The sequence below is a fragment of the Rhynchophorus ferrugineus genome, unplaced genomic scaffold, assembly GCF_030347505.1.
Source record: "Rhynchophorus ferrugineus isolate W39M unplaced genomic scaffold, kcgeb_rfMv2 rfM5, whole genome shotgun sequence".
Taxonomy (NCBI): domain Eukaryota; kingdom Metazoa; phylum Arthropoda; class Insecta; order Coleoptera; family Curculionidae; genus Rhynchophorus; species Rhynchophorus ferrugineus.
In genome coordinates this window covers 13,320,071-13,345,636 of record NW_027472584.1, presented here as the reverse complement: position 1 = coordinate 13,345,636, position 25,566 = coordinate 13,320,071, and the positions used below count along the sequence as shown (strand labels likewise).

General features: G+C 29.5%; 2 protein-coding genes across 2 annotated transcripts in view; one reads left to right on the top strand and one right to left on the bottom strand.

Annotated features, from left to right (window-relative positions):
- Nucleotides 1–9,217: 9,217 nt before the first annotated feature.
- On the bottom strand, nt 9,218–12,089 carry LOC143197082 (small glutamine-rich tetratricopeptide repeat-containing protein beta). The gene is made up of 5 exons (XM_076405245.1): nt 11,617–12,089; nt 11,283–11,560; nt 11,100–11,217; nt 10,972–11,043; nt 9,218–10,019 (listed from the first exon to the last, which is right to left on the bottom strand). Exons 1-5 carry the CDS (start codon nt 11,919–11,921, stop codon nt 9,839–9,841), a joined length of 954 nt encoding a protein of 317 aa, XP_076261360.1. The 5' UTR covers nt 11,922–12,089; the 3' UTR covers nt 9,218–9,838.
- Nucleotides 12,090–12,642: 553 nt separating this feature from the next.
- Fim (plastin-2 fimbrin) overlaps nt 12,643–25,566 on the top strand; it is a 42,967-nt gene continuing 30,043 nt past the window's right edge. The window contains exon 1 of the mRNA XM_076405146.1: nt 12,643–12,874. Coding sequence (XP_076261261.1) covers nt 12,803–12,874 — 72 coding nt within the window. The 5' untranslated portion in view covers nt 12,643–12,802. The remainder of the gene's footprint in view (nt 12,875–25,566) is intronic.

Genomic DNA, 25,566 nt, shown 5'->3' with positions numbered 1-25,566 from the left:
ATTTGGAAGATGGCGGAAATTATAATGATCCCAAAACCTGGGAAGTCACCAAACGAAATAAAATCCTATAGACCTATATCACTGCGGCCAGTAATATCTAAGGTTTTTGAAAAACTCCTGTTGAAAAGAATAAAACCGATCATAGAGAGAACAAACCTAATGACAACACACCAGTTTGGGTTTATTAGCAAACACTCAACAATTGACCAGGTCTACAGAATAACAGATGTTATTGAAAAAGCCTACGAAAATCAAAAAGTATGCTCAGCTATATTCTTAGATGTAGTATAAGCCTTCGATAAGGTTTGGCATGAAGGCCTTGTTCTTAAACTATAGAAAATGATATCAAAACAATACATCGAACTATTAAAATCATACATTACAACCAGAATGTTTAGAGTCAAGCAAGAAGAAGCTTACTCTACAGTAAAAGAAGCCAAAGCAGGTGTACCACAAGGAAGTGTACTGGGACCAATGCTTTATCTACTTTACACTTGTGATATACCACAAATGGAAAATATCACGATGGCTACATTTGCTGATGATACTGCGATTATAGGTGTCGGAGACAATAGTGAAGAAGCCTCACGAAAATAACAACAGGCAAGTGACAATATAAATAATTGGACACAAGCTTAGAAAATAAGAATTAATGAAAGTAAATCTGTAAATGTGCATTTCACCTATAAACAGACCGTACAAGCACCAATAACATTAAATAACACTATCATTCTATATAGCAATAACGCTAAATATCTCGGAATGAATCTCGATGCAAAACTTCGCTGGAAGGAACTTATAAAGAAGAAAAGAAAAGAACTGGAATTGAAATATAGGAAAATGTACTGGCTAATTGCAAGAAAATCACAGTACATAAATTGTTATTATATAAGCAAATATTGAAACCTATATGGACATACGGAGTTAAATTATGGGGAAGTTCTGCAAAGAGTAACATTAACAAAATACAAATTTTTCAGAACAAAGTCCTGAGAGGGATTGTGGGTGCACCCAAATACTATAGGACCTACATCGAGACCTTCAGATACCTACAGTCAGTCAAGATATCAACAGAATTGCAAGGGGGCATGAGGAAAGACTCCATTCTCATACTAATATTGAAATATTGCAACTTTTGGATACCACCAGAACAGGACACAGACTCAAAAGAATCAAACCATCTGATCTTGTGTAGTGTCGTGTAGTGAGGTGCATATATTAAAAAATTCAGCAGTAACATGTATAAACATTATTTCACCAAAGACTGAGTTAGGGCCGATGGGTCCTCCTAGTTATATACCTAGATTTAAGTTAGCATAAAGACAAATGGTAGGCTAGACGGAAACGACTAGTAACAATATATTAATTAAATAATAAAGAAAAACAAATTGGTTCAGTTGTTCAACAACGTTTATTATACACTATATTGTAAAAGGACAACTATGTTATTGCCTTTAAACCAGACAAATTATCATAAAAACAATATCGAGAGCACTTAACGTAATACAATGTACCAAGTGTTAGTGAAGAATATTATGGCTGGGCGGCCCATTTAAACGTCGAGCTATAAGTATACAATGCAGAGGTAACATGGTGTAGATGATTCAAGATAATCAATGTTCTTATCATGCTTCTTATCATGCGATCTCATTTAAATACCCCGACAAGTTATGTACCATTGTTCGAAATAAGTAAACATTTAATGGAACAACAATCTGCAGAATATGGCAGGTGGGATAGGACGTTCTCCAGTTGAAGTGTTTTTAAATATTTTGAATTGTGGATATAAAAGTTCATAACAGATCATTTTGCACTCTGGCCTTAAGAACAATCACAAACATAAATTTACGACCACGCCCCAGCATGATTCGAACCCGTGACTATCGCAATAGTAGGAGAACCGACTACGCCAACCAAGCCGCTCACTTTAGTTTTACTCTGCTAGTACTAAAAATAACACTATTTTAGTGATAAAGGCCAATTGTTTATTAGTTAATCAGTCCTTTCCCATCTAATTTTTTACATCAATAATTTCAGTATTCATGTATTCATAGTGGATATTTTCACTGGGTGATGCAGAGAGGGGAGAAAATATCAGACCCCCCCATGATAGATTTTTTTTAAAGTATTTGTGTTAATATATATTTAGTGTTTATTAATTTATTAGTGTTTATAAGTTGATTTCGCTACAGAAGACTGTGATGCAATCGTTCACCTTTAATTCGACAACATATATAATAACATACAGTAGTTGAAGATACATGAATACATATCAACAACTATCAAGAGTATTTAAATACAATTTTTTTATTCGAATTTTGTTAAATACCTTGGCATATATGTTGATGCTAAGTAAATATTTTAAACTTACAAGTTTAATTATACTTTAGGATCTTCCTTTTACCAACTAAAATTTATGTGGACTAAACCTACTGCCTAACGTAGGCTCCAAACTACGGTCCTCGGCATTAACAACTAGCGAGTAACTAACTTAAAAACCACTCCAGAGCACATCCAGTCTTAAGCTTTCCTTTAATCCAAAACAACCACAAGCCTAAATTAAAAACACCAATGCGGCGGGATTCGAACCCGCAACTATCGCATTACTAGAAATACTCTTCCGTTGGTGTTAATTAATTTTTTAATGTTTATAACTCGATTTTGCTACAGAAGACTGTGAGGAAATCGTACACCTTTCATTCGACAACATATCTAAACCATTGTTTCTTGATGTTGTTTAAGTTCATTCTTTATATATTTTTAAAGTCTCCTTTTTACCAACTAGGGTTTATCTGGACTGGACCTACTGTTTAACGTGGGCTCTGAACCACGGTGCTTGACATTAAACCTACCGACTGACGAGTGACCAACTTAGAAACCATCCCAGAAGACATCCGGTCTTACCCAGCCTGGTTACGGGTATGACTGGGATCATTTTCCTTATCGGATTTTCCACTCTTGCCTAAGGAGAATCGCAAACATAAATTTACGACAACGCCCCAGCAGGATTCGAACCCGTGACTATAGCAACAGTAGGAGGACCATCCTGTCGCCTTTAATTGCGCCATTAAAGCCGGTTTGCTTATGTTCGTATAGAACTGACTGTAAATAATAGCTTCAGTACCAAAATTATAAAAAGCTATTAAAAAATGTATTAATTCAAGAGTTATATTTTGGATAGTCAATTAATGGAGAATGGTTATTTTGCATCATTCTTCAATAATAAAATAGTTGTGAAAACTAAACTTTTTATTAAACTGTTTGCAAGGTTAATCAAAATTAAACTTAATTTAGGACCTGAGTTATTCTAACAAAGAATATATTCAACTTAATCAATAATATTATCTAGTTTGGGCCTTGGAAGTACATTTATTTAATAGTTTTTTGAATAAGAATAGTTTAGAAGTTTGGATGTAATCAATCAGTGGATGTAAATGTATGCAGACTGTAACATTATTTCACTAAATGGAAAATTGTAATTGTAAAAATGTGTTTATGAGGATAACCGCAGTGCCAATACACAATAAATTGCTTTTTTAATTATATTTTAAAGTATCCTTTTTAATAACTATGGTTTATCTAGACTGGGTCAACTGTTTTACCATGGTACTCATTACTAAGTCTGCCGAGTGACCAGTAACATCCCACAAGATACCCGGTCTTACCTAGCCTCTAAAACAATTCAGAATCACTACCCTGCCGTATTCCAACTAGTGACTATCGCAGCAGTAGGAGGACTGTCCTGCCGCTTTACAATATTTACAGTATTGACACTACTACTTGACTTGACAATTTCTATATTCCTATAGAGAATTGAGATTTCGAGGAATTGAAACGGTTTTGTCACTGCTGTTGATCTATGTCAACCTGAAGGTTAGATGAGATTAGGGTTTGCATAAAAACACCAAATAACATTAAAACCCTAAGTAATATCGCAAAATTCGACCATACCTTTATCTGACGATTAGACTAAAGCCAGTCGAACTTGAACTAATTGTTGAAAAATTTTAATACAGTAACAAAACAACGCCACATTGTGGTCTTTAGGGAATAGAAGACCTTTTATTCAATTCCCAATATATTTAATATCCCTTGTAACAACCGAGCTAAATTTGATGTTTCTAGCTCATCTACACTTGCCATCAAATACAACAGGTCAATTGAAAAGTCCGGCCTACCACAGTAAAACAAATTTTTTTGGCAAAATTAGTTTTTTTTTTAACATAATTCCCTTCAACGATGATACGGTAATACTGATTATAACGACCCTCTAACTTTTCAGTACCACTTGTCCTTTGCTTCAAAATAGACCTCAGTTTCTCGAAAATCATTCCACGAAAATTTCTTCCCAGCGAGCATTCTTTTGATATCTGAGAACAGGAAAAAGTCACTGGGATCCAGATCTGGAGAATACGGTGGACGAGGAAGCAATTCGAAACCCAATTCATGAATGTTTGCCATCGTTTTCACTGACTTGTAACACGGTGCATTGTCTTGGTGAAGCAGCACTTTTTTTTTCTACAAATGTGGCCGTTTTTGGGTGATTTCGTCCTTCAAACGCTATGTAATATTCGCAAATTCCAAAATACAGACGTCATAACCTTGCCAGCCGACTGTTGCGTTTTCCCACGCTTTCGAGCGGGTTCATCATATGCAGTCCACTTGGATGACTGTCGATTGGACTTCGGAGTGATATTATGATGGAGCCATGTTTCATCCATTGTCACATATCGACTCAAAAACTCGGGTTTATTACGCTGGATCATCTTCAAACACTGCTCCGAATCATCAACTTGTCGTTGTTTTTGATCAAAAGTGAGCTCGCGCGGCACCCACTTTGCACAGAGCTTTCTCATACCCAAATATTCGTGAATGATATGATCTACACGTTCAGTTGATATCTTGAGAGTGTCTGCTATTTCATTCAATTTCAATTTACGGTCAATCAAAATCATTTTGTGGATATTTTAAATGCTTTGGTCGGTAACAACTTCTTTTGCGCGTCCACTGCGTTCACCGTCTTCGGTGCTCATTTCACCACGTCTAAACTTAGCATACCAATCCTTGATGGTTGATTTTCCTGCGGCAGTGCTCGGAAACTCGACATCAAGCCAAGTTTTTGCTTCAACTGTATTTTTCCCTTCAAAAAGCAATAGTTTATCATAACGCGAAATTCCTTTTTATCCATTTTTTCACAATACCAAAAATTGTTTCCCTCAAAATTCACATTTAATAATAACTCACGGTAATTATAAAATAATTCACAGTAATTCTAGGCCGGGGACTTTTCAATTGACTTATTATCTAGTGGATCGACAGTGGTAAGTATAAGATTTTTAGCAAAATATATTTTTATTAATTTATATAATGCAAAATTTTGCTAATTTTATATGTGTAATAATGTTTTATACGTATTTTACCTTATATTTTTGTCTCAAGCTGAGAATTTTCAATCTGAAATTGCAGTAATTTTAATTTTATAATTTTATATCTATCAATGACATTTATTAGAATATTATTATTTTTGTCCTTTTGATGACTATTTTTGTTTGTTAAACTATATTTATATTGAAACTAGATCGTATTATTTATCGTCATTGTGTCTATTTACCTATTTCCTATTACACTATGAATATATATTTTTATTTTAATATTTTAGTATTTAGACAGTTGGTATTGATTTATTTTAACACGGGTCTTCTTTAATTATATTTATTTTAGATTAAACCATATGTAACCAGGTATATAATGAGATCAAATTATATGGAGAATCAAAAAGTTAAATAGACTGGCTGCTTCAACTAAATCTAACTCTATTGAAGCCAACAGAATCTGCCTCTTGCCACCTTGCTGGCAAAATCATAATTTCTTACTATAGAACATCTAAATTGTCTGAACTCACTTTTCACAGCTTTACACAATTAAAGTAATTTTTCAGAAACCAGAACAAACCAGGCTATATTTTTTCCTCATTACTTTTTTTTAAATATATTTTAAAGTCTACTTTTATCAACTATGAGTTTATCTGGACTGGGCCTAAACTTTAACGTGGGCTCCAAACCACGGTCCTCAGCATTAAGCCTACCGACTGGCGAGTGACCAACTTTAGAAATCATCCCAGAAGACTTCCAGTCTTACCCAGCCTAGTTACTGGTGTGACTGAGATTATTTTCCTTGTCGGATTTTACACTCTTGCCTAGAACATTCACATATTTGAAACAATCACAAACTTAAATTTACGACCATGCCCCAGCAGGATTCGAACCCGTGGCTATAGCAACACTAGGAGGGTTAAGACCTAGAGACACTAAGATTTGTTAACATAATGATGATGAGCAAAATGTTGAGTAAAAAATAGTAGTTACAATACATAATTACAATTAATGCATTGAATAACTATTGCTAGAGATATACAGTTTTAAAGTCATCTATTATTAAAAACCGAAATTACGGCGCGTGTCATATTTGACGATTCAGTGAATGTGATTTGTTAATTTTTAAAGGATTTACATCAGATAATAAATCTTATTCTAATGAGGTTGAGGTACAAATTCATAGAGAAACAAATGATTAATTATTACTTTGCTCTTAAATGTTCGTTTCTTTGATAATTATTTAATTTTTACTTTAAACAAAATATATATATTTTTAAATTTCAAATTTTTAGGGTGCGCCAATTTGTTTTTGCCGGTGCTGCTTATATGCCGGAGGATTTGTATAATGGGTTAGCTGTTCTGGATTCACCAATATACATTACTCGTTTCTTTAAGTTATTATCTACATTTTTTTTTACTTTTTTGATAAATGATTAAACTTTACCCACCAAACATCGAGAAAACTGAACTTTTTTTAAAAATTTAAGTAGTTTTGGTGATATGGGTCTAATATATAAAGTTTCTTAAGATGTCGACTAACAAGAACATGGCAAAGCTGACCGAAATTCAATAAAACAAAAAATTCTCCCTCTCTACACTGTCCCTGGTTTATAAAGTTTATTTTTCCCCGTTAAAATTCAAAATAAGTACATTCAACTAAAAACTAAATTAAACGTGATTCCAAAAATAATATATCCAAAAAGGCCTTTTAAACAATGCTGACATTGACATACTGTTAAAAACGAATTTAAATAAGCTAAAAGTCACCATTAACCCACCTAACTAATCACTGAAACAAAAATAGACGAAAATTCAAGTCTCCTGAATAAATAAAATATAAATAACAGAACCTACTTAACGATCAGGCAAAATATACAATTCTATAAGCTCATTGTATTCTAACGTATTAGCTTTACGTTTATATCATTTATGTAACTGTAACATACTATTCTGAAACAGCGATATTTTTGTCATATTGTAGTAAAAATTTTTCGGTCGAACCAAAAAAATATGAAAATAAACTGAAGGTTAAGATCACTTGTTTATATTTGTCAAAATTATAAGGTTGGTGTCAAAGTGTTCGACTTATTTTCTATATTTGGAGACGACAAACGTAAAATTACGGGATCTTGACATAATTCTTCAATGGTGATGCAATGCAATGAGACACCTTTGTTCATTTGGATAAACGATCTACCATCTATGCACTTAAATTATTATTGTCTTTGATGATTTGTATTAATTAAGGAAAACATACACTTGTTATAATTAATGAGGCGTATTCTATTAAAAAAAACAAACGGTATTGCTCGAGCAAAGTCAAAAGATTAATGATTCGGTCAGTAAATATGAGACATGATTCAAATTTTGTTTGTAACACAGGAAATAAATGACTAAATACCAACCTACTCGTTAGCTTTACTTCACTCTGTATTGACACTGTTTCCTTTATTTAATGATCATATGATTGTAATTTTTGAGCAGCCAAAAATAAAATATTTAAAAAAGATCGATGAGCAAATAAACTTATTAGAGAGAATTTGAATATTTTTTGTTAAGAAAGCTGTAGGTATTTTTAGCTTTTGATTCTGAACAACCTCTAATTTTCACGATGTTATACCGATAATGGGTTTTCGAACCGTACGCTATATACTGCATAAACGTATGGATTAAAAAATAAATTCACTAAGAGGCATACTTAAAAATACGCATGAGATAAGTGCACTTATATATAGAATAATGTAAACTCAATTGTTTTCGAAATTATATTTTCTAAGTCAATTTACACTATTCTAACTCATTTATTTTTAGATCAAGAAGGCCGTATCTATTCGTAATACCCAAGGACAGATCCCTCAAGTATTTTAGAAATTCACTGCAATAAACAAAGGGAAATTGTCACCGAATCCTAGTTAAATCCGTTATAAAACGGCAATGGGTTTAAAATTAAACAGTTATATTACATAATTCGTCTGTAGACATTTCAATACCAAACTATGTGTATAATGTATTGATAAATTTGTGATAATGTAAATACGATCAAATTTAAAGCATTCTTATTCTATTAAAATCCTGCCTGAATCATTATAAATAAAATTTGTTTACAATTCTGCTTTGAAACGAAAGCTTCAAATGACGTTACACAGTGTGAGAAATCAGACACTTGCAATTTTATTTTCGGAAACTTTGAAAACAGTAGTTACAGTATAAAAGATCCATCTTTACGTCATTGGTGTCTAAATATAATTCAATTCATAACATCGCCACCAGGTTACGCCTCATGCTTGGAATAGTTTTTATGGATGAGTAACAATGTCCTACGCTTTAAATGACTGAAAAATGCAATTATTTGAATACTATGTTCTAGATTATTTTATAATTACCCATTGTTATCTTTTCAACAAACAACTTTCTCAATAAAGACTTTCTCTATAAGACTTATTTACTCCCTGATATTCAATCTAGATCTTACCGCTATTACTATATCATTAATACATTAATAATACAAACTATAATGTGGTAAAAGTATAATTAATAATATCATGGTAACTAAACACAAACCAAGGAATCAAATAATAGGAACGGTGAAAAAAAATCAGATGTTTAGAATAATAATAAATGTATCAGATAATTATCCATAGATGGATAAATACAATACAAAAACAAAAATATTTAAAATCCGTGAATAAATAAAATATGAATAACAGACATTATGGTAATAATAATACATATTGTATTAAATCGAATAATTTAGACAAATACAAGTATTAAAAATATATGATCTAGTAAGTGAAGTATCATCAGCTGATATGGGTTGATGTATGTAAAAGAAAATATGATAAGCTTTACATAATCTATTTTATTGAATAATTAACATAGCAACACCCAAATATATCATATATATAATGATATTAAAAATTTAGTCTTAAAGCAGTCCTTAACTATTCTTTCAAGATATATCAAAGACTTTTTTTATTTTTTGGAGAACAGCTACATTAGAAAATATATGAAAATCACAATTATGCAAGTAATGTATCGAAAATATAGTAAATATACATTCAGTGTCACTACTTAGCAGCTTTGTAAGTCACTAACGAATGCTAGCGAAAAAAGTGCTTAATTAGTGATACTGTAGGTATTGGTTCTCTTAAATATGGGGTTATTACAACTGGAACTATTTCTGAAAGATACATTCTTTCCTACTTGGATATCAGTACCCTGGTCTCAATCCTACTACAAATTAGTATATATTTTTTATTTTCCTTTTATAAACAACTACAAAATAAATACCAAAAACCATTAACATACCACAAGAAGAAATTAGCAGTCTAAATTGCTAATATTTCTTCCGGAAATATTTTATATTACTATAAATTGAGTTTCATTCAGAAATAAAGTGTAGAAAGAAAAAGAAAAAATAGTCAACTGAAATTTAACCCCTTTACTTATTTCTTAAACTTTTTTCATGCTGAACCCTGATCTTTATTTTCTGGTGGTTGTTCACCACTAGAATTTGAAGATGTTAAGTTGTTTACATCGCCATTTTCTTGTGTTCCCTGTGTAGTATTATTTTGTCTATTCCGCGTCAATCTGCTATATAAAGTAGGATCTTCACTAGCTACCCTCTGAGCTAATGTCTGGCCTCTGTAAAAAAAGTATAAAATAAACGTATATGCTACTACAAATACTTATTAACTTTTATAAATCTATATTTTTCTGATTATTTAAATTATAGGTATTGGCCATTTTTAATAGTCATGAAAAAAATAGAAACCTGTTACTAGTATTTACAATCATTACAAAATTTTATTAAAAAATTCTTTTAACCATTTTAATATCTATATTTTTCACCACAACATTTAGCTGTAAAAGTTTATATTCATATTTTTCTTTTATCTATTTCCCTGGCTAACCTTTCTTCAGTAAATACATTTATATTAAATAATGTAAAGCTAAGAATATATGTATATATTATTATTTTAAAAAGTCTTTAGATGCTAAGACTTTTTAAACTACTTGTATAATAATGTAAGTACAACAGAACCATAGTAACAAATTATTTGTAAATTAAGATTGTACTAAGCATACTTAAAGTGTAATGAACTTAATAAAAAAATATGCTAAGATTGTTGAACATAGCAAAATAATAAGTAAAAAAATAAATAAAAAATATTAATTACAAGCACTGAAATAAATTTCTCGAAACAATTCACATTGGACTATAATAGTTATTAACCTCTATTAATAACCAAATTATAACAAAAACTGTAGAGGCTACAAAGTGAAAGGTGAAAAGGTGGACAAAATAGGAAAGAGGAAGAAATATAAGAATCTATATGGAAAGTATGTTGACGAAGCTGACGAAGAAATATATGGCAATTTGCTTGCTGATACAAATAATTGTTACTTATTTAAATTCTATATGTGGACTTATTGAATTATGTTACTTCAAATTTAAATTTCTTTAAAAATAAAGTATATACTTGAACTATAAATTACTCTGAAATTAAAATTATCATTATATCATCCATATTATTAAATAATATTAAATAGATAGTTAAAATAAACATATTATTTTTAACATAAAATATCTTACGCTTGCAACATAGTTTCTACAGCATTCGTCATGCCTTCACCAGTTCCACCCATATTTACTATTCCTGACATCCTGAAAAGATTATGTTAGTTAAATAAATATCATCATTTTAATATTTTACTTATTACATATTACAAAATGTTGGATCGCTTAATATCTGACTAGCCATATTTATGATGTTTGGATTATTTAAGAATTGAGTAATATCTGGTAAAGGTCTACCTCCCATAGTTGGAGCAGCAGCATCTAAAATTAGAAAATAAATTCTATGATATATTATCATTAAAGTAAAAATGTTTTCTTGTCCGAACCTGAATTCACCATTTGTTCGGCAACTTTCAAATTCGCTTCATACATTGCATTGTTAGGATCATATTTTAATGCTGACTGATAAGCTGTTAAGGCTAAATCATATTTATTTAAATTTGAATAGGCTATTCCCAACCGCCCATATGCTTTTCCATATGTTGGATCCAGTTTAAGTGCTTCTTTACAATCAATTATTGCATCAGCATCTTGAGTTTGTCTGGTATAAGCTGCTGCTCGGTTACAGTAATATACAGCATTATATGGGTTTAATTCAATGGCCCTAAAAATGTAAAAATTAAGTAAGTCTTGAAAATGTTAGTGGAAATGAATTTATACTTGGTATATTCAGCAATTGCTTGATCATATTCTGAATTTTTCATATAATTATTGCCTTTATTCTTGTGTTCTTCAGCTTTGGCCTTCTGTTCTTCTGTTACTTCAACTTTTGGTTTAATAGTAATCAGTGATAAAAGGTCAATTATTTCGGTATTAGGTTGGTTTTCAATATCGAAAGCCGTCTCTAAACACTGAATGGCTACTTCTAATGACTCTTTCTTTTCTTCATTTAACTCACTACCAATTAACTGACTTTGCAAAAAATTTATGAAACTGCATATTAGAACTTGCTTTTTGTTCTCCATATCTCTATTTAATAGAATTACAGAAGATAAACTGCACAAAATTTTGCTATAATGCACTTTTCCCTTAATACGCTTCACTGTTTGAGGTTAACTTCACTTGCTACGTCGTTAACAAAAATATAATATATAATATAATATATAAGTTAATAAAAATCAAATTATTACTGTGTGTGTATATATGTTGTGTCTTATTTGTAAATATTTCGAATAGATATTTGGTTATATATATATATATATATATATATATATATATATATATATATATATATATATATATATATATATATATATATATATATATATATATATATATATATATATATATATATATATATATATATATATATATAATATATAGAATTATATATATGTTTCAAAATTTATAAATTCATAAAAAATAGCGTTATTTAACGTTGAAAAATAAAATTCTTTTTTATTTCACCGTTTCATTTAGTAAACGTATAAAAGATGGCAGTGTTAATATAAATTCATGTAGACGAGTCCCAAGAGTATATAGTATTGCATATGTATTGAATTTTTTTTAAAGATTTTTTAATGCTTTATATATTTATATATTATAATTTATATTATTATTAGGACTATGTATATATATATATATATATATATATATATAATATATAAATTAAGTATTATTTAAAGAAAAAAATGTAACAGTGGCAATGCCGTAAGCAGAGATAATCCCAACTCGTTGAGCCCGAACATTTTCAAGTGTGGCTCCACCATAATATAGCGATACGGCAACAGTGGAGTTATAGCTGTTGGTTGTTGTTTAGATCGTTGTGAAAGACGTTTGTGTATACGTAAAATACGTAGTGTAATATTCTTAAATAGAATTGTCCTGCGAGTAATATTCTAACAGAATGTCTTCAGCAATGGATTCTCAAAGACTCACAGAAGAAGAGCAATTAGAAATAAGAGAAAGGTTGTCGGAGGTAAGACTTATAGAGATTTTGTTTTTAGGATAGTGGTATCCAAATCGATTTAACCTAACTGTGTTTATATCTATTCACTTGACGTTTCGCGTTTAAAAATTTGTTGTAGCAACATAGCTACGCCCAATTATTAAGATTTTCAGCTCAGATTTTGTTTATAGTTCTTTTCTTCTTTAGTTTTAATTTATGATATGAAGGTATTCTTAATATCAAGCTTAGCCTCCAATCAGGCAACACTGACATGAAATTCCATTCAAAAAGAACATTCTTTTTGCGTTTTAAACTGAGAAAATTTTCAAGAAATATAAAAGTATAATAAAGAATCTCATGAGTCACACAATATTGGTCTTACTCATACTATAAACTTTAAAATAGATAATTTAAATTTTTAATAAAAAAATCTGATTGAATTTTTTTCTTTTATATGAATATAAAAGTTATTTTAATAAGGTATTTAGGTATTTAAATATATTTTCTATTTACATACAATTGTTAATGAGATCAGTATTGTGGTTAAGTTGGGCTTTGAATGATAATGTATGCAGTAGTCATTAAAATGAAATAACAAAGTACATCTCGTTTATAAAATAAATTAATTAAGAATAATTGAATGAAACTATAATGGTAGAAAATTAATCTATTTTAACATGTTAATTGACTTCTTGTAATTCATTTATATTGAGTAGTTTGGCCATGTGTTATACACCACACACAAAGAATTATTTTCTAAACATAATCATAAGAATCCCCTGCTTATAAGTTATTTTAAGACATAAGGAATTTTAGTTCTTAAAATCTATAGATTGTCCACCTACTTACTTGTTACTATTATGTAACTTACATAATACTGTTTCTTAATCTTATCATTTATTTTAAAGGGAAGCTTAAAATCTCTTGACACATAGTAATATTTTGATATAATTATTACATCGACCACTAAATTCCTTCAATTTTAATCACAGAAATAGTTTATTTTTACTTAAAAAAATTCTGTTGGATTAATGTAATTTTAAGATATGTTATCAATTCAATATCTATATGAACAGTTTAACTTATCATCATAAATTACCTTTTAATGAACGCAGTTTGTACGTTTTTGTCATAATATTTGATATATACTTCCATAGAAAATGTCATGCACCCAGCGCTGACATTGAATCATAGTTTATAAGTAATGTAAATACATTATATAATGGTATCTGCGTTTTTTATAGTCTGAAAATGTACAATTAATATGATGCACATTAACTATATATTCGTTGTAAACAAAATTCTGGAAGTACAATGGTAGTACAGGAAGGGTATTTGAATATCAAAATTCTATCTACATATCCATTTGTTCTTCGGTGGTCAATATATACAACGTTATTATTATGCACTATGAAATTATAATAGTAATTCTTTATTTGGATTTTTATCGGTTTAACTGTACTTTTAAGAGTTACACCTTTTAACTGGTACCTTTTTTATTATTGAGTAAGGTTTATATAGTATGAAAGAACTGTTTTTGGATAATTTAATTATTTATGTCAAATTTTGATAGAAATGTACCGTTCTTGGAATTTAGTTGCATAGCTATTATTTCTAAACATTGAGCCAACTTTTAAATTAATACTTTCTATTGCATATTATTGAATATAAATGAATTGATAGGTAAAAAGTTGCTACGCCCTATATCGACCTTGTCGAGGACATTGATGTAATGTCCGCGCAGGAAATTGCTGTTCTTCATGGCGGGATATTTGTATCGTATTTAGTTTAATTTGAAATGAATTAAATACTGTAAATATTTTTGTTTTCACGTACGTTTTTAATTGTCTTTGGATTGTATATTTGCTGTGGTGATATTTGCCATAATTTTTAAAACCCTTAAAATTCTATCGATAGGATCATGATGATCATAAATAAATTCATAAAAGAAAATACATAACTGATTAATGAAAATGAATGTATTGATGTTATTACACTTTTTTAGCTAATTCATATTTCTTGTTTAGGAGAAAATTTTATATTATTTCTTTTGTACGCTATATATTTGAAGTGCTTTTGTTTATATATGTTTTTAAAATATCGGTTTCTAAATAAGAATATTCAATAATTCACAAATAATACACTTTTTAATGATGTTATAATAATCTAAATATTGTGTAGTTATTTTAGTTAAATCGCAGTTAATTTATTATCTTGGGGTTAGCAAAAAAGGTGCATATTATAGCGTAGTTATATAAAATGATTATAATTTATCCTATCGTTCCTATATATCGTAAAAAATTCTATAACATTTAATACTCAATTTTTGTTTAAAGAAATAATAATGTTACTTATATTGTTATCAAGCTTCTAGGTTACATATTTAAGCTTCAGGTTCACAAAAATAGGAATTAAAGTTATCAATTGTTAATTAGGCTGCACCAATATAATAGAACTTTTGCTTATATATCTGTGACGCTCAATAACAGCAAAATTTTTGATTTAATATTTCCCACTTATTTATGACCTCTGCTCTAATTTGATGGTATTCGATTTAATACGTCAGTCATGTAAATCATTTGCATAACAACTCATTCTCATATAATTAATGCAGTAATTAAAGAGATCTTGGGAAATAATTTATGAATTAAAATGTTTCACGCGTGATTTTCCCATACGTGTTCCGTGAGGCAATTTTCTTTTATTTCTTCTAAATATATAAATTCCTCATGGATTATTTGATAACATTTTAGATTAATTGCAAAATAGGGATAAAATAACTGATACAAAAATAATACCATAAGATTTGTTTTATCGATGACGTATTGTTGATAAATGTAATTGCTTTAAAGTTTGAAATTTATCAGTCTATTGTGGTTATATAAGGGTATTTAAAAAACAAAAGGAAAACAGTTTGAATTACTTTGAATAAATCATTCATTTCTATTTATAATTAATACAACAAATGTTTTACAGCATTTGAATTGTAGCGTTTTAGTTTAGGTAAATTTTCACGAGTTTAGTAACAGTTGGTCAAGGTGATATGCCCCGATACTTGCTAGCTAGCTAACCCAATGTCAAATATAGGCCTGTCATAATATTCCCTTATATTAGAACTTTTTGATTTCTCTGAGCATCATTTTTTAATTATATCACCATTTCTAAAACATTAAACATTGTTTGATTTTGTTCTGTTCACTGTATGTTTTAAAATCTAACAATTGAATTAGACAAGAAAGTTTATTTCTCAATTTATCAACTCAAGATTGATTATGAGTTACATTATATTTGTATCGTTTTTAATTCTAAAAATGTATTAATTCAAAAAAAAGCAATGTAAACCAGCACATTTATGTTTTTACAATTTTGAATTGCGAATAATAATTTAGTAATTTCTTTTGTGCAATAAATAAAATATGATTCATCATATTATAAAATTGCTTACTTTTTATTATACATTTTTGTTTTTATATTTCAATTTTTACTGATTCTTATTTGTACCTTGGTTATTTTGTAACGGTTAGTGATCTATTGATGATGACGTTGAATTTTATCTTAATGATGGTAATTGTAGATTTTTTGAGGCACCTGATATATTTTTGTTTTTTAAAACGTAAGTTTTAATTTATTTTAAAATATTTGTTATAAGAATATTATATCATAAATAGTAGGTAAAATATAATGTTCCGTAATTAAGTATCATAAATTGAAGGTATCAAGAAAAGTCCAGCTGACTTGGATATATGTTTTGTATATTGTTAATTCGCATGACAATACTTCACGTTTCATGGTTTCGGCCATAAGCCACTGTCATCGGCTGTTGTATATGTAATACACGTACAACCTTACGTGTAATTATATTTTTATTGGTATACACGACAGATGCGCCCTAATAAAGGGAACATGTTGTAATTTTAATTTAAAAAACATTCATTCTTCATTTTTTATTATGTTTACCAACCTACGTAATTTAAATGCATGTTGGTAACTAACAACAGAAACAAAAATAAATGCCTATCGGAATATGAATGAAGATGAAAAGGGAAAGTGAAAGTGTTTTCTCATAACAATGGTTTTGATATTTGTGTTTTGCAAGAACACTTTTCTTACTTTAATATTAAATAGTTTATCATATCGTGAATGGTAAGATAGTCAGTGATCGATTTTTAATTAATTTATGAAGCTGGTTATTTTATGCCTTTCTTCCTCAATAATTTAGTGGCGAATTTCATCGAAATTCAATTGACTGAACATTATTCAGGCTGATCATTTTTTGCTAAGTCATTTATTGAGAAAATTTGGTGTAATATATATTAATAACATTTCATATTATATTATACAACTTTTGCCCATCTTTCTGGTAACGTGGTGATAGCGTGTCGAAAGAGCAATGTTGGTTTGGCAGCGGTCAAATCATCCAAGTGCCAACCAAGCCATGCTGTATCGATCTGAATAAGTGTTAATCAGGAAGCACTATGTTTGACGAGTACGCTGGATGCCGCAGAGCTTCCTATTCGAGGTGCAACATTGTATCACAACACTTGCAATGCAATCGATGCTTGAATGTGATCGAACGTTGTAATACAAGAGGATGACTGTTATTGCTGGCCCTTTTTGCAACAATACATCATTCACTTTGTTCAATTGACTTCAGTAGATATCTGCAGTAACAGTTCTGTCTGATTTTAGACATACAAGCAATGACATTGTTATATTGAAATTACATTTTCAGTACATTCGTATGGTAGCTAGTTTTCTAGTTCAAAGATTCAAAATCTTTCTCATCGCATGTTAACGCCCGGAAGCAGCTGATTCAAATCTTCCATTACTTTTCAATAATTGAAGTCAAAACCGACAATTCGAATCAATTTCGGATCAGTATCACCATACATTTCTAAAAGTGTTTGCAAAAGTAATGAGTGTCGAAAATGCTATTATGAGAATTCTATGACTAACATCTATATACTCAGAATAAGTCAATAATACTAAAGGAAAAATTGTTATTTTACGCGAAGAAATGTGAAAACCATCGAATTTCACTCTGTTAGGTTAGGTTGTTTAATAGTTATTTACACTGATACTTTTTTGTTTTTATCAACAGTCAAAATACATACAAACACCTTATATATTTATGCTTCCAAATTTCTTCATTAATGTTTTCTAATTCATATTAATTTATACATTTCAGATCATATACGTTTTTCTGTCTGTCTCAATACTTCAATCGTAATGTCAATTTTCTGACCAACACTAGAATGTTAAATAATTATGTTATTTGAACTTTAAATATTGAAGACGTTTTCAAGTATTCAGAAATGTTTTTTAATCCAATAATAAAAAAAAACGAACTTGCCAAGCTTGATTGCTTTTCTTAATCATAGACATTGGACGTACAAGGAAGTGGTATTGTTCTTGTGTCATGCTTTCAAAACAAGGTTGACTACTAGACGGAATTAAATCTATTTGTTTTCATTCCTATTGTTTATCTTTAACTATCTGAGAGAAAACAAAAGAATTTCTTCAAGTACTTATGTGCTCTAATTTGTGACCTAGTAATAATTAGGATTAATATTTGCTTGCTAATAGAAAACACAAATAGAAAATATACATAAGAAATGTATTTAATAGCCAATAAATGCAATTAAACCAAAAGCCTCAATGAATAAATACGCAAAATTAGACTGAAATTATTTCGGTACCTGGTGATGAATACGGAAGCTATCGAAAATGAAATGTTTAATTCCAAATAGAAATAGCTACGCAACTCGCATATATATTTCTATTTCCGACCGAAAAAGTGATGATTGAAAAGGTTCAATGTCTTCTGTATAGTGAAATGTATATCGAAAAATAAATAACAATCGAATTTAATGCAATTCTATATCGAAAAACGCCTAGGCGACGAAATTAAATTATGACATTACAAATAATTATTTGCATTGTTGTGTGATTTGTAACGCCGATATTCTGTCTGCCTGTTTCTTTTAAATCACAACATTAATTGTGTGGGATGCATAAGTGATAAAAACTGGCTGTCCAATTATAAATAATCTATTATATTTATAAAGATATCTTTCATGATTCATTATTTTTTCAGTAATGATTAGCAACAGATAATCACATTTCATTGTATTTGTAAGAACCAATAAAATAAGCTTTTAAAACTAGTTCTTATGTTAATCTTTCAATACCAGAATATGTTAAAGGCTTAAAAGGGAAACTTAAATCTTATGTTCTTCCTTTTATGTGTCCCTATTTAGATGGCCTCGGTACAGGGAATAGAGCAACCTTAGCAGATTACTGGCGTCATTCGGTTAGTTTAGAATATAGTATATCATTTACTATTATCATAACACCGAACATAAACATTTTATCTAGTAAAGCAAATTTTTGAGATGAAGATCATCATTGTCTAACAAAATAAAGTTTAAAATTAGAAAAATTTGTCATAATTTTATTTAGTAAAATAAACCTAACCTAAAAATTATCTACATCTCCACTTTTCACGACAGAAAATTTTGGAAATACCCGTTTATATACTACTTATGTGAGGCTAGATGTAATGTAATTAGTATCTGCCTTATTGTCACCATTGTCTTAAAACCCAACTTATTAGTTTAACATTTTTAAAATACTTTTTATTTATTTACTTTTATTTAATTTATTTATATTATGCTTAAAAGTAGTGTAAATAATATTTATTCCCGATAATCACTATTATCTGGTAAACTAAAACCTACCCTAGAAATTATGTATATTATTTTGGAGATTTATATTAAGCCTCGATTAATCTAAATCATATTTATTTTAAATTATTGACGATACTACGATTAACACTAAAATATTTCCTCTTGTTGTATGTACAGAAATGAGGAGTAGGGTAAATAACTAATATTGATTTTTTTGGATCAAATTTATCTTTCTTTACGTGGGTTGTCTAATGATAAAACACCGACGACAAAAGATTAATGCCGCGGCAAGATATGGTTTTATTATTCGTTTATATTTTCACAGTTACCATAAAATGTAATAAAGCCTATTTGCTCAGTAATACATGTTTTAACCACCCATGTAATTTTATTAAAAAACTGCTAATGTATAGGCAACCAGCAATATAATGAGGAAATATTTTACAGGTAATATTTGCTTTTTTTTTTTCAATAGTTTTACTCAAAATAACCATTATTCATTGAATATTTGTTATCTAAGTAATTATGACATGTCAGTATCATAATATCTTAATCCTAAGGAAAAGTAAAAATTTTACCTTAATATTAAAAGTAATGTCACTATATATATATATATATATATATATATATATATATATATATATATATATATATATATATATATATATATATGATATATATATAGAATTGTATCATGATGATGTAACCTTGATGTAATTGTATCATTGATGTAAGTTGATCATACGATAAAATTAACAAAGTAAGATTGATAATGAATGTTTTATGATAAGGTGCATCATCTAGCACTTATTGTTTTATACTTATAATTTATACAAATGTTATAAAAATCCTGTTTAGAAGCAATTATTTGATTAAATTAAATCTAAACGATCAGCAATAACACTTAAACGTGTCATTTAAATATTCATAAGTTAATAATACAAATGCCGCCGTATCGGTATCGTGGAAATGTTTATCATAAAAACTCAATCTCGACACCAAAAGTGGCAAAATGTTTGATATGATCGCTGTCACTATTTTAGATAATTTGGCTACTGAGCTCATAGGTAAAATAACAATGTGGAGTTTTGATGAGAGACAAGTGAAAATCTGACGGTACAAGGTTAAGATAGTTTGGTGGGTGGGCATGTTACGCCTTAACCAAACGTTGAAATATACCAATACTAAGTCTAATTTTTTTAACGAGAACTATTGATTTATTTTTGTTATCTTTTTTTAAATTATTATGAAATTAACTACTGTTATTTCTATATCTCTGGGATCATCTTTAATTGGGATTATTTATCAAAGCATATTTTACGTACATTCAAAAACATTATGATGATATTCGAAAGCATCAATGTTTGCTGAATATTACGGGTGTGATAGAATATACCCTTTTTTCTACAGTTTCTATGTAGATTTCAGTGAAGTATTTTGCAACACTTTGTCACGTGTCTGCTTGTAACGCTTGATCTTTATTTATGTAATACTTAGTTCAAATGCATCAATTACATTTGAAAGTGATTTCCCATAACTCATAATTAATTCACAGTACATATATAGACTGTGTTACTGGCAATTGAATCAAAATACAGTAAATTAAAGCTTATCTGTAGTATTTTTGAATCGTTGCTTAAACATTACATTGAAGTTAAGGAATGGTTTTTTTATCAGGTACATGGTGGCATGTGTCACAATAGAAATGATTATTTTGTATCAGTGCAGTTAGTATGCGGCAATTACAACATGTTGAAAATGGGCCTTTGTCCTTTGTTTTATAATACAATGCATAATTCGATGTTTAATAGTCTAGATTTTTGATAACATGTGAAGATGTTGACGTGTAATTTTTTCCTGGCATACGTAATAACGGGCATCTATTTATCATGTTATATGTGATTCTATATATCTCTTTGTCTCTTGCCAATCCACCACCTCCCCAATCTGTATTTTTATATTTATGTGAAATGTATAAAAAACGGTCAATATTCAACCAAGGCACATTAGTAATTCGTGATTAAACAATGTCATGTAGATGGGCAACCAATGAATGATTGTTTTACTACTACAGTTTTTGTTTTGTTTGAAACAAACTATATATCAAAAATATTATTATGAATAGTATAGTTCTATTCCATATTTCTGAAAAAGTCGTTTCTTTTAACGTGTGCTGCTACCTTTAAAGTGAATGTTAGCCAATAATTAACAATAATGTGGATAAAAAGCTTTGTATATTATTTATAAATAGAAAACATGAAACCTTGTTAATCTCACAAAAGGCAGCGCTTCTGAGACATTCACTATTGGATTATCTATTAACCTGTAGAGTTTTTTCAAGATCTGTTGAGGTTGTTATAAAGAAAATTAATTGACAAATTAAGAAGTTAATTTGAGCGTTCATAATAGTCAATTGGGTTCTGATTCGATTTTGATCAAAACGTCATCTTGTCTTTATCATGCATCGCTATAAAAAAGCATAATTATGTCCATACACTTTAATTTCCGAACAAAAATGTATTCGATTATCTTTGGATTCTATGAACTTGATTGGTAGGCTGATCGAGAAAAAAAAACTAAATGAAGCACCACAAATACGCACCTAGAATAGGTGATAGTGAAAGATAGAGGAAAGAAGAGATTATATAAGAATAGTTTTATTATGTACGACAATACATGAGCACTCGGTGTACATTGACAGGCACAAAATGAGTATTTATGAGTTATAGTTATAAAACCTGTTTTTTTTTGTTGCAACAATCATTCAAGCTTTCCATTATTAAAAATTTGAAATGTCTGGTGATTTTTTTATAACTGTATGTATTTAACAACATCGGATAATAGTTATCTGCAGAAAAAATTAGGTTGGCTTGAACAATGGTGCTAACAGGAAGTTCTGGAAAAATTCGAACGCCAACGCTATTAAAATTTCGATTGTAATTGTCATCACACTGTCGTCTTGATTTAAATTCAGTCGAGGGCCTTAAAAACATCTGCAGCATTTCGCTGTCGAGGCAGGAGATGCTATGATTGAGAACTTTTTAAAGTAACTTTTTGTTATTATTTTTGTACTAGTATGCCCGTAATATTTTGGCATTTTTTATTTCTAAACATATTGTTAAGACATTTTTTGTGTAAAGTTACGCTGTAATGAAACAGCTTTTTTTTGCTGCTGCAATTTAATTTAATTTTTTACTTACTTCGGATGTATGAGTATTGACTATCGATTCATAAGTTGCATTCTTCCTTGACTAAGTTCCGTAGTCCGTTGTGTCTGAGTTAACCAATTTGGAATCTTACGACGAATTTGTGATACTTAACAAGATCAACAACAGCCCTCATCCACAGTATTCCTGATTTAACGGAGAACATGACTCTGTTCCAGTCACGTTTATTTGAATCACCATGGTTTTATACAAATTATAATTGAGTAATTTTGTGATATAAGAAAAGTCGAGTGATTTTGATAACATGTTCTGGACTTAATCCAACCACCTTTAGATTTTCGTGCCTCAAATCCAACGCTTCATTTTTGCATTCATGCAGAGCTGTTATTTACATGTACGATTTTATAAACAATAAAAATGTAAATAGGCATATTTTGTAACTCATAGTCTGACCGAACGAGCAGCACTTCTTACGAAGATACCAAATGTTAAATACATTCTTGGATGCTATTGACATAATATTGGATAGTAAAATAAGTTTGATACTTTCAGAACTGGTTGCAAAGCCATTAAGCATTTGGTGGTATTGGAAAGGAGCTGTTCACTATGAGCTCGTCGAACCTGGCCTAATAATTAATTAGATATTCTAACGTGAACAATGAACATTATTGAAGCTGATGCTTTAAAAAGACGGCCAGAATTTATCAATAAGATAATTGTTGTGTGTGTATCGATTTTGATCACGTCAACTTCTTCGGTTCTTTAGTAACTAAACCTACAGCTTAACGTGGGCTCCGAACCACGGTCCTCGACATCCGGTCTTACCCAGGCTGGTTACTGGCGTGACCTCGATGATTTTTGTTGTCGGATTTTGCACTCTTGCCTAAGGGCAATCACAAATGTTAAACAATCACAAACATATATTTACGACCATGCCCCAGCAGGATTCGAACCCGCGACTATCGCAACAGTAGGAGGACCATCTTATTGTCTTTACCACTGTGCCACGAAGCCGACAGATAGTTGTTGTCTTCCATCACAGCAACGCTTTAATGACGCAACATATTATATTGACTAACGCAACATATCCCCAGCCACACAACAAAAATTGAGAGATCGGTTGGTTTTGATGCATCCACCGCATGACCCTGTTTAACCTGTGTAAAACTGGTTCAAAAGAGTTGCTGAACATTACTTGTTTAGTTTTTATTCCAACTGTAAAGTGCAACAAAACCACTGATTAAATTTCAAATTTATATGTATAAATTATCTTTCTCGAACGAAGGACGCTGAAAAAGCAGAAATTACTTCTTCATTAAAATTAACCAATAGGTTGTACCATTAAGTAAGGCTTCAAAGTTACAAAAAATCCTCAAAACTTATTGACACGCCCGATAATCGTCTAGTAAAATATCCATCCAAAATAACACAGTATTAAGTATGAAATAGAGGTTAAGTTAACATTGAAAAACTGCCCTTATATTAGATATCTGTTTTAATTGAATCAGTTGTGTAATTTTTAAGTGTTATCTTGTTTAACATTCACAAAGCACATTTGCAATAAATATACATGCGCCAAACCTATATGATAAGCTGTACAAATAATAAAGTATATTCAAACACTTTGAAAAATTGTATAAACATTTAGTCATCATCAATTACTTTCAACGACTATAATTCATAAAAATCAAAAGATGTAACTTTCAAGCACTCATGCCTGTATAATAATAAATAAATATGCATATGCAAGCTACGTACGATAAGCTGTATAAATTTTAAAAATTTCAACATTCCATGAATCACTCAATATTTACTTAAATGAGGGACTTTTGTGCACTTATACCTGATCACATATCCAAAGTAAATTGCATAAAGCCCTAAACTACTTGTTACCTTCTGAATGCTTGTTTTGGAGGTGCCTCAATTGATGCATAATTAGTTCACTCGTTATATAAAGAATATGTTGCAATACAATAATGTCATGTTGATCTCAAAGCTTGAAATATTAAAAGCAACTGTCACATTCCGGTTCGGTCATATCGGGTTTTTAGTGTATAAGTTAAAACATGTGTTAAGTATATGAAAATTATATAAAATATAATTTTTGAACAATTTTTGTTTTAAAAATATTCTAACCATTATGTATCATAAATTTCTGCGATGTTAACTATTTGATGGTCTTGCCTTATTTGATTGCAGTTTACAGAATATATAACAAGAAATAACAGACAAATAACATTAATTTACAGTTAAGAATAAGAAGTTAGTGTCAATATAATGAATAGTCTACTAAAAATAGTACTAAAATACCAATTATTGAGTAACCGATAAGGATAAAATAATAGTATAAATAAATAATAGTTTTTCTTCTGATAGAATCGAATAGGAATGTAAAAGACATCTTTTGTCATAAGGAAGGAGTTACAGCTGCAAACTAGCAAACGGTTTTTTAACGCAATTCAATTTTATTTAAATGGCAATTTTCATTAGTGAAAAAAAAAAAACAATATAAGACGGTTAATCACCCATTAAATGTTTACCGACTTAGAGGTTAATTTATATTTAATATTTATTTTATGTATATTGTTTGAATTTATTCGTTTTGAATATATTTAAATATTTTATTTGAGAAAACTAATATTAAATGACTTAATATTATAACCCATTTTTATAATTTGGTCTTTATTGCTCTATTATATATTACTTCGATGAAAAAATTGTAAGACTTCAATTTAGAGGCATATGGGTTATTTATTGCTTGAAATATATTTCGTCTCTTTCAAGGTGATGACTCTTAGGCACAGTGTATCCAATTGTCGAAAGTCTAATTGTATTTAAGGAATAACCAACGGACCTAAATTGAATA

Bases quoted from the DNA above. Each gene is read 5' to 3' on its own strand.
- LOC143197082 (XM_076405245.1), bottom strand. From the start codon at position 11,921: ATGGAGAACAAAAAGCAAGTTCTAATATGCAGTTTCATAAATTTTTTG. The intron at 11,218-11,282 runs GTTCGGACAAGA...TTCTAATTTTAG, and splicing joins CGAACAAATGGTGAATTCAG to ATGCTGCTGCTCCAACTATG. The intron at 10,020-10,971 runs GTAAGATATTTT...CTTTTTTTACAG, and splicing joins GTAGAAACTATGTTGCAAGC to AGGCCAGACATTAGCTCAGA.